Source organism: Lutjanus erythropterus, chromosome 4 (genome assembly GCF_056507025.1).
Source record: "Lutjanus erythropterus isolate fLutEry1 chromosome 4, fLutEry1.hap2, whole genome shotgun sequence".
Taxonomy (NCBI): Eukaryota; Metazoa; Chordata; class Actinopteri; order Lutjaniformes; family Lutjanidae; genus Lutjanus; species Lutjanus erythropterus.
In genome coordinates, this window is record NC_139320.1 from 7,970,632 (window position 1) to 7,990,701 (window position 20,070).

The window sequence follows — 20,070 nt, forward strand, 5'->3', positions numbered from 1 at the left end:
TTTGTTTGTCCGGTTCGTTTTCAAAGCTATTGACGGGAAAACTGCAAGAACTCTCCTCCATCACCAGGTATGGATTGTGTCTTACCCGCGATTCAATAAGTCTGGCTTTCTCCAGCTGCGCCTCCTTCAGCATTTTCTCCATCTCCTCGATCTTCAGCGCGTCCACTCCTCCGACACTGAGGTCAAACACAACAACACAGTGTTAGTGAGTCTGACAGAGCACATGCTCATACCTCCTACATTTTAACAACTCAGTTAACTTTTAACTTCACAGTAGGGTTCAAACATTATCTGTAGGGAAAGTTTGTGGACAGTATTTATGAAGTCAGATCCAGATACAAAACCAAGGAAAGTCTGTCCATGTTTACTCCAGAAATTAATCAATATGGCCAAGTGCCATACACAAATTGCAGCAGCTGACATTTTTGATAAAAGAAAAATGTGTGGGAATAAAAAAAACATATCTGTTTCATGCAGACCCCAATAAATGTTACATCATCCTGATATTAGAAGCTTTTCTCAGTGAAAATATGAATTGCAATGCAAAAATGATAACTCCCATGAATCATAAATCATATCGCAATGGCAATATGATTTTATTTTTACTTTATTATGAATCAGAGTATTAAAAAAAAGTATCAAAAGTCAAAGTACTCTTGGATTTGAATGTGATGTTTAAATATCTCAGCGATATTTCAATTTAATAGTTGGTCAAGGTGGAGCTACTTTCAAGGGATAGTTCACCCAAAAATGAAAATTCAGTCATTATCTACTCACCTTCATGCTGACTAAAGGTCAGGTTTAGTTTTTTTTTCCAGTGCACAAAACACTGCTGGAGTTTCACAGGAAAACAGTGCTGAAGTCAATGGTGATCAGTTTTCAAACGGTGTAATCCAAGTCTCCTAAAACTCTGACCATTTGTGGACTAAAAAAACTATATATGACCTTCAATCAGCCTGAGGGCGAGTAGATAATGACTGAATTTTCATTTTAAGTGAACTATCCCTTTAAACTGTTGAGTAGTTTAATACTAATGCATAACATTTCATAAATAATTCCATAGGTGACTTGTCAACATTAAATGTAGTGGTGTTCAAAATATTATGATTTCAATATCTCTTCAATACTGCATAATTTTTTAGTGTTTTAAGGTATAAAATACATTTAAAGGGAAATACTCAAGGGAAATACTCAAGTAAAGTACAAGTATCTCAAAATTAAGTATTAAGTGAATGTACTTAGTTACATTCCACTACTGACTCCAAATGTGTACAAGTCTCTAAAAAAGCATTAAAACACTACAAGTCTCCTTAATAAATAGACTTCAGTGAATTAAATCTCACCAAAAAGTCACATTAGAGCATTTGACGCTTCCGATCAACATCCCATGCTTTACTGGTCAGTTGAAAAATATGTGATAATTCAACCTTAATCAAACACCATGCATCTGCAGTGGGGACATGGGCTGTGTCTCAATTCACGTATATACTGTACTTGCACTTCCTGTTTCGAGTGCATAAGTATGTTCACATTGACATTACGGCTAATTGAAGTGTCCTGTCTATGAGCACCCAGAAGTTGAGTGTGGAACACGGGACACTTCTCGTCCTTAACGGTCACCATCTTGTCTACGTAGCAGTAGAAGAGGCGGGGCCATGAAACTTGTGAACACAGAGGCCCAGGCGGTCAATGATGCAGCCACAGTGAACACTGAGTTATACAGATGTAAGTAATGGATGTATTTTTATCAGTAAGTACCACTGTACTGCTGTTGGACTGAAGCTACCAATACATTTATTTGGTTAAGTCTGTAAAGATTTTGTACCGTGAATCAAATATAAATCAACATATAGGTGGGTTTTCAGTCATATTTTTAACCTTGTGAGAAACAGAGGGCAAACTTAAGCAAATAAAATTAAAAGGATGTTCATGTTGAATGAAGTGAAATGAATAAATGTGTTGGTGGATGGCAGTAAGGCGCCACCTGGCTTCAGTTCACCCACAAAGAAGAAGAAGAAGAAGCTGTGACCGCCCTCGATTTTGAGACAGCACTACCCTGTCGAAATCCGTGCAATACCCAAGTGAGTACACAGTGTGCAATGTGTGCTACATGATGGTGTACTAATGGAAGTATGTGAACTGAGACACAGCTCGCTGAATGAGATGTTGGAGCGAAGGCGAACATCATGTGTTGGTTTGTCCTACTTTCAGATTTATAACCAGAGTTTGTGTAGCTGCAGCGGATAAGTGCTTCTAGCAGCTAAATGGTTTTAAAAATGTATGTTATTGTGCTACGAGGGTCTGTGTGTGGAGATGTGATGAAATATCTTCTGTAGGTCTGTGTGTGTTCACCAACACATCAACGTCTCTCACTATAGCTGCAGTGGCTTGTTAGTGACAGGTCCTGTGGCTGACATACTTTGTCTCATCTGGAAATATAAAGTATTTCCTAACATGAACATGTGTATGGTGACTGAAAAATTTGAACATACCTGAGCAAGTAAGACCAATTAGGGTGGGTGAATATTTATCTCTTCTGTTGGGAACAACCGCTACTTATTAAAAAAAAAAAAAAAAAAAAAACAGGACAAAACCCACCCACAGTTACGCTGCTATGAACGAGTCAGTCTTCACCACTTCCTGCCTCTCTCTCCTTGTCTTCACTGTGCGCTGCTCATTACAGAACAAATCCCATTAAAAACATGACTAATTGTTTTTGGAATTGGCCTCCTGAGAGCTATAAAAGGTGTCTGAACAAAAGGTGCTGCCGAGAACACGCTGTGGTGTCATACAGCACACAGCTCTGCCACATTAACAGATGGACTGCAAATGAGCCGACCTGTGGACAAAGACTTCACCTGGTGGGAGTCTGTGTGTCTCATTTGATTGTTTTCTCCTGTGCGCGACTGTCAGGGTGTGACTTTAATACTTCTTTAATATAAGATTACATTAATTTTGAGACTTCATGCAGTAGCTTGATATGAACAGTGATATGTTTGGGATGAAGATGCAGATATCCAACATTTTGATTATAAAAAACATTGCTGTGGCATGGTTAGAGATGCAAATTGATAAGATTTTATTGATAACAATGCCATTATCGAGTGTGTCGATCCCAGTCTTACTGATTCTTAATCAATTTTAGTCAAGTAGTCTGTGGCCTTAGAGCTACTTGTAACAACAGTCTGTCTGTCATCATATAGGTTCATTTCGTTTTTCTTAGACCAGAGATATACTTCCTGATTAACTACACATTTGCACATGTGTAATGTTAACTGCTAAGGACGCGCACAACCATCGCTCCAAATAGACACAGGATATGCAAGACAGCCATGATGCTTAGGGATGCACAGGGATGCATATGCAAACCTGCAGTTAAAAGTATATAAAAGTATATCTCTAGACGAAGTCAAATAAAAAAATCTGCTTAGCCTGCCTGTGTGACACTAATGTAGGATTGTAGGATTGTAATAGGTTGGGAAGAAGTGGCACTATCAAATACCTGTCATTCCAGGATTTGTAGAAAGATGCTTCAGCATATTGCTGGTGTTTCCACCTTTACTTGAACTGATCAGACGTTTACAGACGATACATCTAGCACTGTTGTTGTCACCAGCTTCCTGTGCGTGAAATGATAGATTTTTATATACTATTAATTGTTTATAAAGCAATAAATGGTCTCAGGCCTAAATATCTCTCTGATTAGCTTGTATGTTGTGAAGCAACAGAAGTATGTTGTACTGACTAATTCTGTCATCCATATGTAATCAATAATGTTAAATCAGGTTGATGGGTTCAAAGGACGGACTGAATAAATGGTCAGTATTAGCCTGTCCCTGGAGTGTGTACCTGGACATGTTATCTGGCGAGCAGGCCGAGTTGTTCCCCGTGGACACGCTGGTGTCCATGCTGTCCGAGCTCTCCAGGCTCAGGGTGTCGTAGGGCTGCTCTCCGGCTGACGGGGGCTGGTGGTGCAGGATGGAGTGGTGGACCAGCGGAGGGCCTCCGGAGCCGTGGCTCAGCGCGGGGCTGTAGGCCATGACTGGGGAGTAGGAGGGCGACGGGGAGGACGAGGTCATGAGGTGGGTCTGAGAGCCGTGGAGCGCCTCCCACTGGCACTGAGCCTCGGCCGCCGCTCTCTGTTTGAGCTCAGCCAGACGACGGCGCTGCTCCTCGATCACCTGCTGACCTGGAGGGGAGGAGGACGCTCATCAGTGGATAGGTTTTGATGTTCAACTGAGGCGGGAAATGGAACAACTTTCAACCTGCAGGCAACCTGATCAACAAGTCAGCAGAGGTCCATCTGTTTCCTACACAGCTGAGACATCACCACATTTTGAGGGAAACTTAATTTTTCAACCAGGACAATAATTTCCCAGGTTTTAGTGTCTAAGTGTCTGATGGGGACAATCATTTTTGAAACTGGTCCAGTACTGAACAAGACCACTGCAGCCGTCAGCCAGGAAGGGCCTGCAGTGTAAGTCTTTGGCAGCTCCTTCCTTTACAAATCAATACATTGTTTGCAAGCTAGCTAAATGTTAACAAAATATTACATTGTATGCTGGCTAGGTAAATGTTAAAATGTTACACTGTTTTCTAACTAAAGGGTTAACAAAATGCTATATTGTTTTCTGGCTAGGTAAATGTTAATAAAATGATACACTGTTCGCTAGCTAGTTAAAAGGTTCACAAAACATTACACCGTTTGCTAGCTAGGTAAATGTTTGAACATTACTGTACATTGTTTGCTAGCTAGCTAAAAGGCTAACAAATGTTACACTGTTGGCTGGCTAGCTGACTAGCTAAAAGGTTAACAAAACATTACATTGTTTGCTAACTAGCTAAGAGATTAACAAATTTGCTAGCTAGCTAAAACATTAGTTAGCCTACTCATTGACATATGGCTCGGCAGAAAACCTCTAATTTCACTTTGAGAAAACCTTGTTTAATGAATTAAAGGAGCAATATGGCCAAATACTAGAAAATTATAAATGAAGAGCAGTACAGTAAGAAAAAGAGCCAAGTGAAAGACTGTTTTATCAAATCAACTAGAGTGAAAGATCATTATTATTATTTTATTGACTATTTTGCTCAATTCATCTCAAAAAGACAAGTTAGTTGTTCAAAGTTAAACCTTGTCAAGAGTAAGTTTAAAATAAATACAGATTCACATTTTAAAATGGACTTCAAAGTTTTGGTGCATAATAATTGAATTTACTCTAGGTTTAGTTAAAAACTAAACTGAGGTTTAAAGAGGTCTTTAAATGTAAACTAGTTTAAGAGATTGGTGTAACATGATTGAAAGTTAAGCCATGATTTAATCAAGTTTAGAAATGAATCCTTGTTGGTATGACCCAGTCTTTAGCCCGTCAGTGGCCAAAACAAGCACTTTCGGTGGACGTACTTAAAGGGGCACAACTGTCTATAAAGCAGCGTGTTTTGCGGCTGCTGGCTGCAGCTGCCTCTCTCAATACTGAACCAGTTTCAAAAGTTCACATTCGACACTTAGACACAAAAATGGGAAAATAGGATCCAGGAAGAAAAATAATAAAGTTAGCCTTTAAACATGCTAGCTATTGAGCAGAACCTCTAATAGCAAAATCAGCACCAGCCCACAAACTACCAGATAACCCATGCACCACACATACAAGTATGTGCTCGCTCAGTGACACAAGCTCGATGATAACTGCAAAAAACCCTGCAAAGTCCCATCACCACGAAGTTCAGTATCTACCTAACTCCTCACATCTCAATTCCATGCTGCTGTGCACCTGATAACGGGCAAACACATCTGGATAGAAGTGTCCAGGTCGATAACTCCAAAGGAGGAGCCCACTGAACGCTGAACATGCAAAATTTATTCTCCACCGGCAGGAACATTCATAGAAGATTGATGGAAGAAGAAAGGGCTGTTCGATGTTACAGACAAAGGACGAGATGAAAAGAAAATCATCGGGGGTGGGGGGTGGGAGAGGAGTTAATGACACGCCAGAGATGGAAGAGACTGAGAGAGGAGGGTGAGGAGAGGAGAGCCAGGTGAAGACAGGGTCTGAAATTAACAGCCGCCAAGTGTCAGATTCTGCTAAATGTTATCTTTGATGGAGAAATCAATAAAAAGAACCTGCCAGACTGGCTTAAGTTTTGGGTATGAATTTTTTAGATACATCTTTGGTCTTCAGCTATGCTGGAGCTTCCGAACTGGCTCCTGATTGGCTGTTATGCTCTCTTCAAAGTGCTGGTGTCTTAACTATCTGCCTCTGCTTTGTCTGGATGGTCAATCAGCCATGTGTTAGCTTAAATTTGATATGGATGCCCAGATTGATCTGCCACTGATCGTTATTAGCCGATATTCAGTAAAAACATGTGACTGGGAAATAAATGAATATAAAATATGTATTTTAACTCATTAATTCAAGCAGCAGGGTGACATTTGAGCTTCCTCTCTGCAGGTTTTGTGTTGACCCTTGGCAGGAGGGACAGTTCATTTCAGACACTGACACATGGAGACACAGTAGATGAACAAATAGGGTGAATCCCGCTGAACAAAAAGAAGAAGAAGAAAATCATCAACTCCTGGACACAGCGATCCGTCTACCTGCTGAGCTGCCCTCTACGGTGTTCTGTCTGGAGGTCTGGGGCTCTGTGGTGCAGCGGAGCGGGAGGAGACAAGTCCACACACAGAGACAGACAAATAGACAGACAGACATGAAGAAAACCTGAACTGCAGACGCTGCCAAATGTGACTAAACTCAGGTTTCCAACCCAGCACCCGTGGGTGGCAGCCAGCTGAGCTAAAACACCAGACTGCTTTCATTCCTCTGATCCATTTAGTCAAACAACACAAAAGCATGAAGAACACACTGATGTCTCACTCACACACAAACACACATACACACAAACGGCTGCACGAAGAAGAGCAGGGTAACACTTAACAAAAACCAACACTAACAAGTTAACAAGAATATGAGCTGCATCACTGAAGACAATGATCGCTCTGTCTACTACTGTTTATTCATTACCAGAAAATGTACTTGTTTGTTGTTTATTATCTTGTAGCTTTCTAAAAGTATAACAATTACATGTAATTATCACTTTCCCTTTGTTTTCTCTGTCCTCATTTTTTGTGTTAAGCACTTGAAGTCACATTAAATGCATAAATTCTGCTATATAAATAAAATGTTTTGTATCATTAACCTTTGGGTGGGTGGCCCCTTAAATGAAACAACTGGCCTCATGCATGAATGTTTTCTTATCTTTCCTCTTTATTATATCTTCAATTATATTCTTGCACAAAGGAATGAGCAGAAAATAAGAAAATCCTATGTGATTTATTAACCATGTGCTGACAGCCATGTCTGTTCTCACCTGAGTATGCTGATCAGCTTGTGGTGCTCAAAACGCATAAAGAATAGATTCAAAAAATTCAAAACCAGTTTCTCTTTCCAAAAATCTGAGCCCAATTAGTCTAAGATAATCCACAGACCTTGTTGTGAGCAGTTTCATGCAGGAGCTACTTTCTTTCTGCGGAAGAATCTACAGGAACTGCTTTCTCTCTACTAGAAAGAGTGTAGTTCCTACATGAAACTGCTCACAACAAGCTGTGTGGATTATCTTTTTTTTGTGCTTTGAGCAGCACAAGCCGAATGCCATTTAATCCCTTTGCATTGGAGAGAAGGCAGACATCTTTTCAGCCGATATTTCTGAAAGTCAGCAACTTCCACCAATAAAATCTAGATGGATAAACAGCACCACAGGCCAGAGGAAAAATATGTATTTTTGATTTTGGTATGAACCAAACCAAACTGTCCCTTTAACCTCACCTGTCAGATGTCAGTGTTCTGCTGCCCTTGTATAGATTTACCAGGACATGTGCTAATTATATGCTAACTGGAAAATTTCCTGACATCAAATCTGCGCACAGAAATGATTAATGCAGGAGGCCAAATGTCTACGTCTGTCCCATCGTTCACAACTGCACCTGTCTCTGACAGAGTCAATCAAAATGTGACTGAAGTGATTTTTTATATCTCTGAAGAGGGAGAATTATCCCAGAAAAAAACATTTAGCTTGCAAACCCTGAGTGGGTCCTGACCTGCAGGCTGGGAACCACTGACTTACATGATGAGAGGTCACTATGAAAAGCATTTGTTTATTTAGTGTATGAACTATGGCACAATGCATTAATGACTGAATTATCAGTTACCTTTCTGCTGCAGAGCGAGCTGTCTCTTGGTCTCGATGTCCTGCAGGGTTGCGGCCAGGTTCCTGGGCAGACTGCCAGTGCTGTTGGCCACCAGCAGGGGGCTCTGCTGGGTCACAGGGAGCAGAATGAATTTCAGAAACTGCTTTATGTGAGGTTGAAACAATTAGTCTGGGCCAGAGAGATGATTTAAGACTAAATGAGAGGTTGATGGCCACATTACTGGAACAACCCGTGTACCTTTGAGCTCGTGTTGCGTCCCAGTGTTGCCGCTCCGTGCTGCAGAGGGGATGCAGAGCCTGATTTAGGCTGGTGGAGAGACAGGCCTGGGTCGCTGTCCAGCTTAGAGCGGAACACCTGAGGGAGGAAGTGCACAAAGAGCATGAAGAGATCAGGATTAGAAGTGCTGATAACACAGGTTAAAACAAACCCATGTGACGGCAGATGAGAGTGGATTCAGTGCAACTGAAATCCAACATGGATGAGTTTCAAGCACCTGCTGGAAAACACCAGTTAAAAGCATGATGAGCGAACACTGATGTTGTTAAAACGCTGGAATTAATAAATGAAAGGTTCAATCAGTGGTTTAAATTTCAGCATCAGAGACTGACAAAAAACATATCAAAGAGCCTACAGACAATACATGAGTTAGACTGCGCACACACACACACACACACACACACACACCTGGACCAGCCGCCTAGTGCTTTTCATTGAACAGCTCTTTGATCAGGCCCACTTAAGTTAATGCTGCATTCATGTACTATGGGAATGACTTGATGTTCAAAGTAATGACTTGAAAGTGTTCACACATTCGAACTTTCTTAAAGTGGTGATTGAAGTTGGTGGACTGGTTCCGCTACAAGCGATTACACTCAGCTTTATTCCAAACATCACACACATAAACTGACTTCATGTTTAATTTATACCAAAGCAAACAGTGAAACTCCAGTCACAACAAAAAGCATTTCTTTTCACTTGTCACACTGAAATTAAAGGGGTGGGGTTATTTGAAGTGGGGTTGCATGAGGTTATTGCTTATCAATAGTCAGTGTATTACCTACAGTTTGGAGATGCAGCGTTGGAAGGTAAGTAGTGTACTGCTGAACAAAATGTATTTTAACCCTAAATAATCAAATAATCAATCAATCAGTTTAAGTGTACGCTATATTAAGAATATTTTCACCACTTTACCTTAACGTCAAACAGCCTTTTCTAACTGGAAACAACCATTATAAGACAAATGTTGTTCACGAGAGTCCTTAAGCAAAAACAGGAATTTTGCCTCACAGAACACAAGAGTTGCGGGTCTACCGCTGCCTCTATCAGTTAGTTTGTGTTAAATGTGTGACTTTGGCGAATCCACGCTAAACACTGAAGTTACACAATAACATAAACAAACTAACAGATCGAGGCAGCCTGAATTCTGCAGTGTAAAAGTACTAATTTCGCCAATGAAATCTGGTTAATTTGGAGAGAGTGATATTTTGCTTTTTAGGTTTTTTTCCTGTTGGAAAAGGCTGTCTGACGGCAAGGTCAAGTGGTGAAAATATTATAAATATAGCATGGGCTTGAACTGATATTGATTTTTTTTAGGTTGCTAAAATATATTAGCTTCCTACATTGACACTCCTGCTGCTTCTCCAAACTGGGGCCGTGCCAACCACAAACATGTACCTCATAAACCACACTTCAAATAATCCAAACTATCCCTTTAAGAAACTTTCTCTATACCCAATGACCTTTTTTTCAGTCAGAAAAAAGCAGAGGTGAAGTAGCAATTTTCATGAGGCTTCAAGAGAGAAGACGGTCTTTCCCATGTAATGTGAATGCAACGTCACTCAACACCGACAGCTTTTACTCTATTACTTTGACACACATCCATTTTCTTATATGTCAGTTGAAGCATGTTGAAGACTGGATGAAGAATGACATATACAAAAACAGCAGAGGAATAAGTGGGAGGGTAAAAATGAGGAGAAAGAAAGAGAGGCCCTGTACCTGCAGCACAGGCCTGCGGCCCGACAGCGACTTGGCTGGCAGAGGAGGAGCGGTACAGAGCTGGCCGGAGCCAGCCATCAGCTCCTGGTACCACTGCTCTAAATCTAGCTTGGAGAGGTGAGGAGGCCTACTGCCCTCAGACTGGTACTGGAGAGCACCCAGAGGAGTGGCAAAGACAGGCAGAACAGGAGGGAAGAGAAAGAGAAAACAAGAAAAGACAAGACGAGATTAGAAAGCATTCAAAGACAGTAGGAAAAGAGTGGGAGCGTTTGTTTTATACACCCTAAAAAGCTGTAATTACAGCATTTTTAAACTTTGAAAATGATTCTTAAATATCTTCAACACAGAATTGTTGTCAGCTGCATTATGCTTTATACCCTCCAGCTGCTATATCCCTATTTTACATGTCTCTATTCTATTTCCATGTAGCTGCAGCAATGACCCAGTTTCTCACAAGAACATTTAAGTTTTCATCTCATTTTATGTTTTACTTCACTGCAGCCATCCTTGGAGCCTAATACATACAGTATCTCTATAGTTTAGGATGTACAGCACCTAAAAGAATAATGAGATTTATTTTGTTGCCTTTCTGCCATAAATGCGTTTTTTGAGTTTTTGAGAACTGTTCTTTCTCTGCTGTTCTGACTTTAAACAGCTGATTGAGACATCCGTCTGAGAGCCACTTTTTCTGAATCTTAAGAAACAATGGGAGTCTGTGACTTGAGGCAAACCTGCAGTACAACAGACAGCAGGAGCTCCCGACTCTGACAAATACAGTACCATCACAGGGTCACAGAGTCTCCACGGGCTTCTATAGTGACAGGGAAAAAAGTCTAGTCTCATCCTGTAAAACTTCAACACTTTAACACGACATCTGTAAGTAACAGGAACAGATTCACCCTTTCATTGTCCATGTCCATTCATTTAGTGGGAATACAGTAAACAAAGATTGATGCATTGTTTCTTGCACACTGATGGAGTACGTCTGTTGAGGCCTTTTCAAAACCTCCTTGATTGGCTGAAAAGTGGTGCTATAATTCCAGGGCAAAATATGGTGACTTCAGTGGTGTCCCAAATCTAAGCAGGTTTTTAGTATGTAATGTGTTCACACTGTAAAAGGGACAAAATATATGATATATTTGTCCTCAATCCTGCAGTGCCATTTGACCATCTATATAGTTCTGGTGGGAGTTGTAGAGTTTTGCAGATATCAGTCGTAGAGTAAATAATGTTAATTCAAACTCTATTTAGTGTTCTACCAAAGCGTTGAGAGGCAATTAGGGTTTGATTTCACTAAGTGCCACTACGTTGCACTAAGGCAGCATGGGAGCTGTTCGCAGCTATTCTAGATCGATTCTTGAATGCTGATTTCAATCAATTTTAGTTTTACCATACCAACTTGTGAAACCACGACCACCAAAACCATTTCGCAGACACCACTTGCCCGGTGGAATCAAGGAGTCTGATCTAAATTGTTTTCTCTTCTGTGTTTCTAACTTAAGAACAGGTGAAAAAAAGTTTTGCAGAATCAGTTTCTATCTGTGGAAACAGTGGAAAATTAAGTTTTTGGTGGGTGATTTTTCATCATTTATCCTTTTTCTTTCACAGATGAAAAATACATTTTAGGGGCATAGAAAGACTTTCCTAACAAAACCTTTTTTTCCACCTGTTCTTAAGTCATAAACTATTTAGATCAGATTAAGGAAATTAATCCCCAGAACTTTTTTTCCAATTTGCCTCTCAGGGCTTCCGTCATGTGCTGTTAGTGTACATGATTATAAACGCAACTTTTTGGTTGAAGTAGTGACATTTGGTGAACAAGTGCTGGCAATAAGTAAGGAAGGAAAGGTAGGAACAAAGGAAGGAAGACAGCACACACCTCCACAGACAGAGAGAGGGAGGAGCCGTGAGGAGAGGTGAGGCAGGAGAAGGCGGGGTCTACGGCTCCAGACTGCAGGGGCTGGCGGAGCGGGGAAGTAGGGGACGACTCCACCTTTGGCATCCCATACATCTGATTTAACTGTCCCACTGTCACATACTCCTTCTCAGAGGCAACACACACACACACACACACACACACACACACACACACACACACACACACACACACACACACGGAGGAGGGAGAGGAGAGAGACAGACAGCAGTGAAGACACACACACATCAGTAGGACAGGCAGCAGAAGGCAAACACTTAGTGACCTCCTGCATCATAACGGTGTGTGAAAAGGAAGGAGCGCATCATAACACACAGCGTAGGACACAATTGACACAGTCGACATTAGGGTTCGACTGATACATGGAGCACTGGTCTCTAACAGGCTGACATGATGAAACCTATTCTCTAGAAAAGCATAAATCACCTTTCATAGATTTATTATTATCCTGGGATATGTCACATGATCAGAGCTGGGTATTACTGGGAACCAATCAAAACCTCTTCAGACATTTCCTCATTTGACTCAGAAATGTAACCATTTTAGATTATTTTATGGCTGTTGTGTGTTTAGAAACATTTAATAGTGATGCATTTGTCAAGTTTTGCTTTTTAGATTAACTTTAAAAAATAGTTAAATAGCTAAATAACAAGTAGAGGTATTCATTACTTTACGTAAAGCACCCATAACTACAATTACACATTGCTATAAGCACAATAAAACAAATAATAAGTGTGTTTATACTGAATAACACTAAAGATGGACATCATAATATGTTGATTGTTATAAACCATTATGGATATTTGAGTGTTCATGATTATACACTGCTATAAGCACAGTTTAATATGTATGTGTTTATAATGCGTTATAATTTATTGTAGATATGGGCGTCACATTATACACGTTATGATTGCTAAAAACCATTAAGAATATCTGAGTGTTTATAACTAGAATTATACTTTGCAATAAGCAGAGCATAATGCTTTAATAAGTTTGTTTATAATGTATTATAGTGCATTATAGACATGGGCGTGATAGATATAATCTTGGCATCATGACGTGTTATGATTTTCATTATAAATTATTATGGATATCGGAGTGCTTATAGCTATAATTATATAGTGTACCAGCACAGTACAACATATAATTGGTATGTTTATAATGCATTATAAAGCATTATTGGCATAGACATCATGTTACGCATTATCAATATTTCTAAAGGCTTATAACTTGAAATCTGCATTGCTGTAAGCATGGTATGAAACATTATAAGTATGTATTATAAATATACATACATTACACATAAATATGTTTATGATCCATTATAAGGCATTATAGACATGGGAGTAAGAGAAAGAGTTCACAAAAATTCAAATTGTACTCAGTCATACACAACAAAAGCTCTGTTTTCAGAATCCAGATTCAGTTCATTTTGTCCTTTACTAAATGCAGTTATTAATACAAAATAGCAGCTTTTGGTCTCAAAGCAACCCTGCATTAATCAGTCCAACCCTAATGAACGCCTTCATACTGCTGACACAATACAGTCACAGATCTTAAATGCAGCTACAGAGGGGGAGTAGCAAAGCCAACAGTACAGTCAGTTTGATTAACAGCGAACCAGCAGAGGGAGCAACATGACATGAAAATGAAAGGATGGAGAGAGACAGAGAGAGACAAAGACAGAGGAGAGCACAGAGTAAGTCAGGACAGTAACGAATCAGGAAAGAGACAGACAGGAAGTGATGGTACCTCAGGGGCGCCAGCTAATGCAGCATCTATGGCAAACGAGCAGCTGTGAGAGGCGAGCTTGCTGCTGTCATGGTGGCTGCCACTGCCGTACATCTTATAGACATCCGACAGCTTCATGTACTCCTGAGCACCGACAGCCAGCGGCCAACAAACGGTCAGACAGGGTGAAAAGCCATGAGGACAATGCTGCACCGTACTGCTTATGTACAGTACATAAACACACATACAAACAAGCACAGGGCTCATAGACAGATAGAGTTAACCTGCCGTTCAAGTACTGTTATTTACAGCTAAAAGGTGCGCAGTGCACGTGACGACAGACAAACAGGAACACACCAAGCGACAGGAAGGTGCATCTTTATCATCAAAACTGGCTGGCACACAGGATGTCACACACAGACTGTTAGAACAACCAGTGATGTAGTGGTAAATTAGAAAGGGCCGATATTGTGACCTCCAGCTGATGATCACTGTAAGGTATTAACAGCCTCAACAAAGTCCCGTCACTGCCTGCTCAGTACTGCAGATGTGCAGCTGTCAACAGAGATGAAAAGGAAGTGAGATGGCTCACTCCTTAGCTAATGCCATCATTGGCTCTGGAAAAAAAAAAAAATGCTGTTTAATTCAGAATGTTATTGATAAGACTTTGTTTTAAACAAGTTTTAACATCTTCTGGATGCAGTCTGATATGATATAAGTATATATGGTGACCTATATTATCATTACAACTATAAACATATATGTGTTAGACATACATGAACATATACAGTACTAATTTATATATTTTGTCACGTGTGTGGGATTATTCATCATGTATATAGTCATATATCTCATCAGACTGCATCCAGAAGACGGTAGAACTGGAATCAAGTTCAAGTCAAGATTCAAGTCTGAATCAATAACATTCTGAGTTCTCCAAAATCAAAAATACTATTTTTTTCCAAAATTTTGGGGGTATCGGCAATAGAGACTTCTGCCTTCTCTCCAATATATTGGTGCTACATGATACAAACCCTGTGTTCCTCCAAGCACAAAAAAAAAAAAAAACATTTGAACTTGGAGCATCACAAGACTGTTGCCATTTAGTCACATTACATTTGAAAGAAAGCAGAAATCTCTTCAGCTGATACCTCCAAAACTTGGCAATGCACACCAAAACAGTGTAGATGGATAAGTATCACTACAGACTAGAAAAAAAAATAAATTTCTTTTATTTTGGGGTGAACTGTCCCTTTAAACATATAGGGTTTTTTTCTGGGGTAGATGATGGAAGTAAGAAGTAAACCATCTTGCCTCTTTCACAGCTCTGTTGACAGTTGCACATGTGCAGTACAGATCAGGCAGCAACAAGTCTTTTCTCTTTCCAGCAGATGACCACGGGATCTTTTTTTTTAAAGAAAATATAAGTACAGTAGCTACTGGCAAGAGACAATTTTTTGATCCTGTTTGAGACGTCCCATGAATTACACGTTTGTGAATTTAAAAGATAATTTTGCAAGCCAAGAAAGTCACAGTTTGTCATAAGACCATTAAAATAAGTTATAAGATAAAATATGTAATTAGAAAGACCGCACACTCAAAGTTGTGTAAATGGCTCAATTAACTCCGTTCCCAATGCCCCAATTCCATTTTTTCTGATGTGCACAGGAAAGCTGAGACTCAACTCATGTGGGCATGTTATGGGTGCCGGAAAAGGAGCACAAATCAGCATGTCCGTCTGGTGTCATGTTTCCATCACTGCTGATTGGAGCTGGAACCAATAAATACCTGTAAGTACTGCAGAGTTGACCTGGGACTGAACGCCTGTTGTACCCTTTCCAACTGAAGACAAACGCCACATGTTGATGGGTGTTTGCAGGTTTTTTGTTCAGTGTAAAAGAGGCTTAATAGGCCTTTTCATGTATTTAACTTTGAACCATTATGAGCATTTAAAGAAAAAATTAAACTGGTTATCAGCAGGAACCAAGAAATAGCAGGTTTTCCTTGGGGACCAAAGTGGGCGTGTCATATTCAACAGGTCATTTTGCACTGTGCAGAGCCCTCTGTTGATAACATCCTTGAATACAATGGTTCTGCTTAAAACTGATGGAAATGCAGGTTGGTTTGCTAAATACCACCAAAGTTCCACTAATCTTGAACTGAACAAGAACCAGAGCTAATTTAATGGAAAAGGGCCGTTTCACACAAAACTTCTACTATCTATATAACAAACTTTCCTGACATGTAAACTTATCTTTTAAATTGACAAACATCATATGCATCACTCCTGACACAATTCAAACTGTATGCAAAAATGATTTGTCTCTTGCCGTTGACTACCATACACATTTTTTTTTCAAAATAAGGTCCCACGGTGATGCTGCTTACTGGTCAGCAAAATGTGAGTTGATGTTGCTTCAACATTTCTCCCACTACATCCCTGGACTCAGAACGGACAAAACCCGACTTGAACTGAAAGCTACTGTGCTGGCTCCTCTTCACATAGTTGTTGTAAACTATGTTCTACTGGAAAAAAAAGCTACCCGGCCAGGCACAGTAAGTCACAGGTGCAATTAGAGTGAACGTGTGACCAGGACACTAACAGTACAATGGGTGACCTTTGGGGTGAGTAGCACAGTCAGACAGCAGAGGGGGGGAGGGGGCAGCGGGCTTCATGCAGGCATCATTAGTCCGTTTACCTCCGTAGGGCTGCTGGGGTACAACTGACAGGGAAGGGAGGGATGTAAGTAGGAAGGAGAGGCTCGACAGAGGGAATGCTGGGAGGAGTGGACATCCTCCAACAACAGGTCAGCCTCGCTGATATGGAGCGCTTCCTGTTTTAACGATTCAGGAAGAAGTGCTTTTAATGGGACACTAGATACAAGTTCTCTCCACAAAAAATTAAGATAAAGCGCATGTGGGAAACAGGTGTTCTGTCTCTTGCTCTCCCTCTGTCCAATGACAACACCTCCAAGTTAAACACTTATCTAGTGAACGTTACAAGATTAGTTTGCTCAACACACTACTCATGAAGAACTCTTTTATTATAAACAGATGACCACCACAAATCCTTTGATTAGTCTGATTACACCAGGTGTGTTGAACAGTTAGATCCAACATTTTCACCAAGTTTACACACCAACACATCAACTGCCGGTTAAAGGAATCATCTAGGAGGAGCACTGAGTGTGCAAGTGTTTGTCTCACCTCTCTCATCGCAGTGGAGGACTTGGGGAAGCTCTTACCCCCCGTCAGGCTGTGGTATCTCTTCTCCAGGGCCGACAGCCTCTCCTTCTCCTGGAACATAAAGACACATTAGTTAGGAGCAAACCTGGCCCTTATTTCTACAGGTACAAAAACATTTTGAATTGGTTCTGTAGATCGCCTCAGCTGGCAGCCACGAAACAGGCTGCGATGGCTGCATCATAATTCTTGTACATCCACTAAAAGTGCTTGTTTTAGCCACTGACAGGCCCAGATTGTTATTCTAAGTAATAGAGAGCATTATGGAAAAGGATTACGACAGAGGTTGACCTTTATGGACAGCCCTTTGTGACAGGGACATGAAGCTACTACATCTACCAGACTCCTTTGACAAAAACAGGAATTTAATCTTGCTGAACATGGGAGTCGTTGGTCTACCACTGCCTCAATAGTTTGTTTGTGTTAGCACAGATGCAAACAAACCCTTTAAAACACCAAAGTCATGCAACAACAGAAACAAGCTAACCAATCCAGGCAGCAGTAGACCAACAACTCTTGTGTTCTGCTAATTAAAATGACTGTTTTTGGCAAAGGAGCCTGGAGGCTATGAAGAAAGACTTCAGTTCCCCATCAAAAATACTTGTTTGACAGCTCTGTATCTCTGTAGGGATTCTTTCCAAATCTGAGCCTGCCAGTGGCAAAAACAAGTACTTTTAGTGGATGTACTTTGACGAATTATCCTTCAAAGGCCCAAATACCAGTATTATTGTAAACTGCTCATTTTCGTTTCTCTGCAATTATCTGTAGTTGTGATATTATTCAGTGCACTTGCGGTGTGAGTTTTAACGGGTCACCATGTACCTTTTGGAGCATTTGCAGTGTGAGGGTCCTGTCTTTGGCCAGCCGCTCACATTCCTGGGACGCCTGCAGGCTGAGCTGGTTGGCCTGGTTCTCCAGAGCAGACACCTTCTCCTAAAAGAGACAACACAGAAAGAATTCAGTCTTTAAAGGAGTGATAAGTAGCAACTGCACTTGCAAAAATGAGTGCAGCAGTCCAAATAGTGAGTTAGAGCCATAGACTGAATATTAAATTTAACAAATGATCTATGGTTGAAGCCCCACCCTGTCCTCCCCAGACTTGAGGAATCTCAGGCAGGCTGCAGGAGCAGTGCAGTAGCACAAGACATGTGCAACATCATAAACTGACAATAACAAGCATGGATGATTCCTCCGCTGTAAGTTGATCAGCTGTTTATAACCGTCAGTTGTCTGCCAATGTAAAGTTAAGCCTGTCATCCTGAAAACAAAAGTCCACTGCTCTGGAATTTGTATTAAGTGGCTTCCTGGCTCAGTGCCTGCCAGTGACTTATAAACATCTACATCTTCTACAAGATTATAAATGATTTCTTATGATTCTTTTACAGACACTTGATCATTTGGTGAACATTCAGCATTAATTTGAAACTAGCGAATAATACCAGTTATTCTGGCTCAGAATAGAAATTTCAAAGGAGGACACTGTGGCTGTCGTACTGTTGTCAGAGAAGCGAGTATTTCAACATGTTTCCTTAATCTCTGATGACACATTGTGGTCATTTTATGATTTATTACAGTAAATATATAGCAGATTTCTCTTTTAATTGCAGCTGTAACAATAGTATATAAAGAGTTGAGAAAGTGGAAGAATGTGGCAGTGTAAAATGAATGCACTTCTAAAATGACTGAACCTCCACAGACTTTTAAACCTCCACGTGCTAACACCAACTGTCTGGCATTTTGTTGGTGTGTATAATAGAATTGTTGGAAAGGAGAACCAAACTCCTGCACTAGTATTGCCTCTGCAGCGATAAAATAAGCAAACAGTCTCCAGATGGCTGAGGCTTGTTTGGCTGCTGCCTTTCTGCCTCCTGTATGAACATACTGAGTAATCGCCACATTGCTTACACAGTGGAATATCTGTTTCAACTCTTACACTAAAACTCATACTGAACTACAGCCCCATGTTTCCTCACCTTCCTCTTGGCCACGCTGCTGTGGTACTCCGCTCTCTCCTGCAGCAGCTGCTGGCTGATGGTTTCTCTCTCCTCCTCCAGGCTGCTTTCTCTCTCCAGCTGCTGAAACTCCAGGTCCTCAAACTTTTTGGTTCCTGCTTCCAGCGCCTCTCCGTCCTGATGGAGGCCCACACACAACACCAGCGGTTACATCATGAAGAGAAAAACACAACAAATGCTGCGCATTGCTTATTTTAAAGCCATCCACTATTCTCAGACTAGCCTAGTTGCTGACAGCAAAGCGAAAACACCTCGACATTGTACATTTGAAATGGTGAAAAACATTTTCCCAGCACAGCTGAAGGTCTTTCTGGGGACAACTAAAAGCACTCCGTGCTAAGTCAAGCAGACAGCCATGAAGAACATGCTTCTACTGCAGCACAGCTACTGGTGTCTGTGTGTGTGCTGGAATACACAGGAGGCAGGGGATCGTCTGAAAAAACACACTCTGGAGTATAATGACTGCCTGTCTCACTGCCTGCCAGACTACATTAATATTTTACCCAATTTAACTGTTATAAACATCTACTCCTTGTAAAAGATTATGAAGGATTGTTCTGACTCATAAATACATACCAACTCATTTGGTGAACATTCGGTGTTAATTTCAGCTCCGTGCAGAGTGACATGGGCAGCATATCAGCACCAGAATGGACATTTTATGATCTAGTATAGTAAATTACATATTGCATATGTTTTTAATTATCTCTTTAGACCTTTATTCTTTTATTCCTTTTATTTAAACTGATATTATTATCTTTTTATCTGGTCTTATTTCTTTAGTGTTTTATGTGTTTTACTTTATGTTAAAACTTTATCTCATTTTAGCTTAATTTTGTCTTGCTTTTGTTTGGCCTCACTGTTCTGGCTTTTTAGTATCCTGCTCTTATTTTGTTAAAGCACTTTGTAAACTCTGTTTTTAAAGGTGTATACATACATACATACAT

General features: G+C 40.5%; 1 protein-coding gene across 26 annotated transcripts in view; it reads right to left on the reverse strand.

Annotated features, from left to right (window-relative positions):
- Window positions 1-20,070, reverse strand: part of phldb1b (pleckstrin homology-like domain, family B, member 1b) — a 178,455-nt gene that overhangs the window by 14,186 nt on the left and 144,199 nt on the right. For 9 of the 26 annotated variants that reach the window (XM_084716847.1, XM_084716855.1, XM_084716861.1 and 6 more), the window contains 12 exons: window positions 19,085-19,240; window positions 17,934-18,044; window positions 17,076-17,165; window positions 16,568-16,702; window positions 13,890-14,012; window positions 12,081-12,242; window positions 10,202-10,348; window positions 8,441-8,557; window positions 8,204-8,309; window positions 6,596-6,640; window positions 3,850-4,189; window positions 86-176 (listed from right to left, as the gene is read on the reverse strand). In XM_084716847.1, the coding sequence (XP_084572973.1) occupies window positions 86-176; window positions 3,850-4,189; window positions 6,596-6,640; window positions 8,204-8,309; window positions 8,441-8,557; window positions 10,202-10,348; window positions 12,081-12,242; window positions 13,890-14,012; window positions 16,568-16,702; window positions 17,076-17,165; window positions 17,934-18,044; window positions 19,085-19,240 (1,623 nt within the window). The remainder of the gene's footprint in view (window positions 1-85; window positions 177-3,849; window positions 4,190-6,595; window positions 6,641-8,203; window positions 8,310-8,440; window positions 8,558-10,201; window positions 10,349-12,080; window positions 12,243-13,889; window positions 14,013-16,567; window positions 16,703-17,075; window positions 17,166-17,933; window positions 18,045-19,084; window positions 19,241-20,070) is intronic. The other 17 variants (XM_084716870.1, XM_084716850.1, XM_084716871.1 and 14 more) reach the window with 12 other exon arrangements.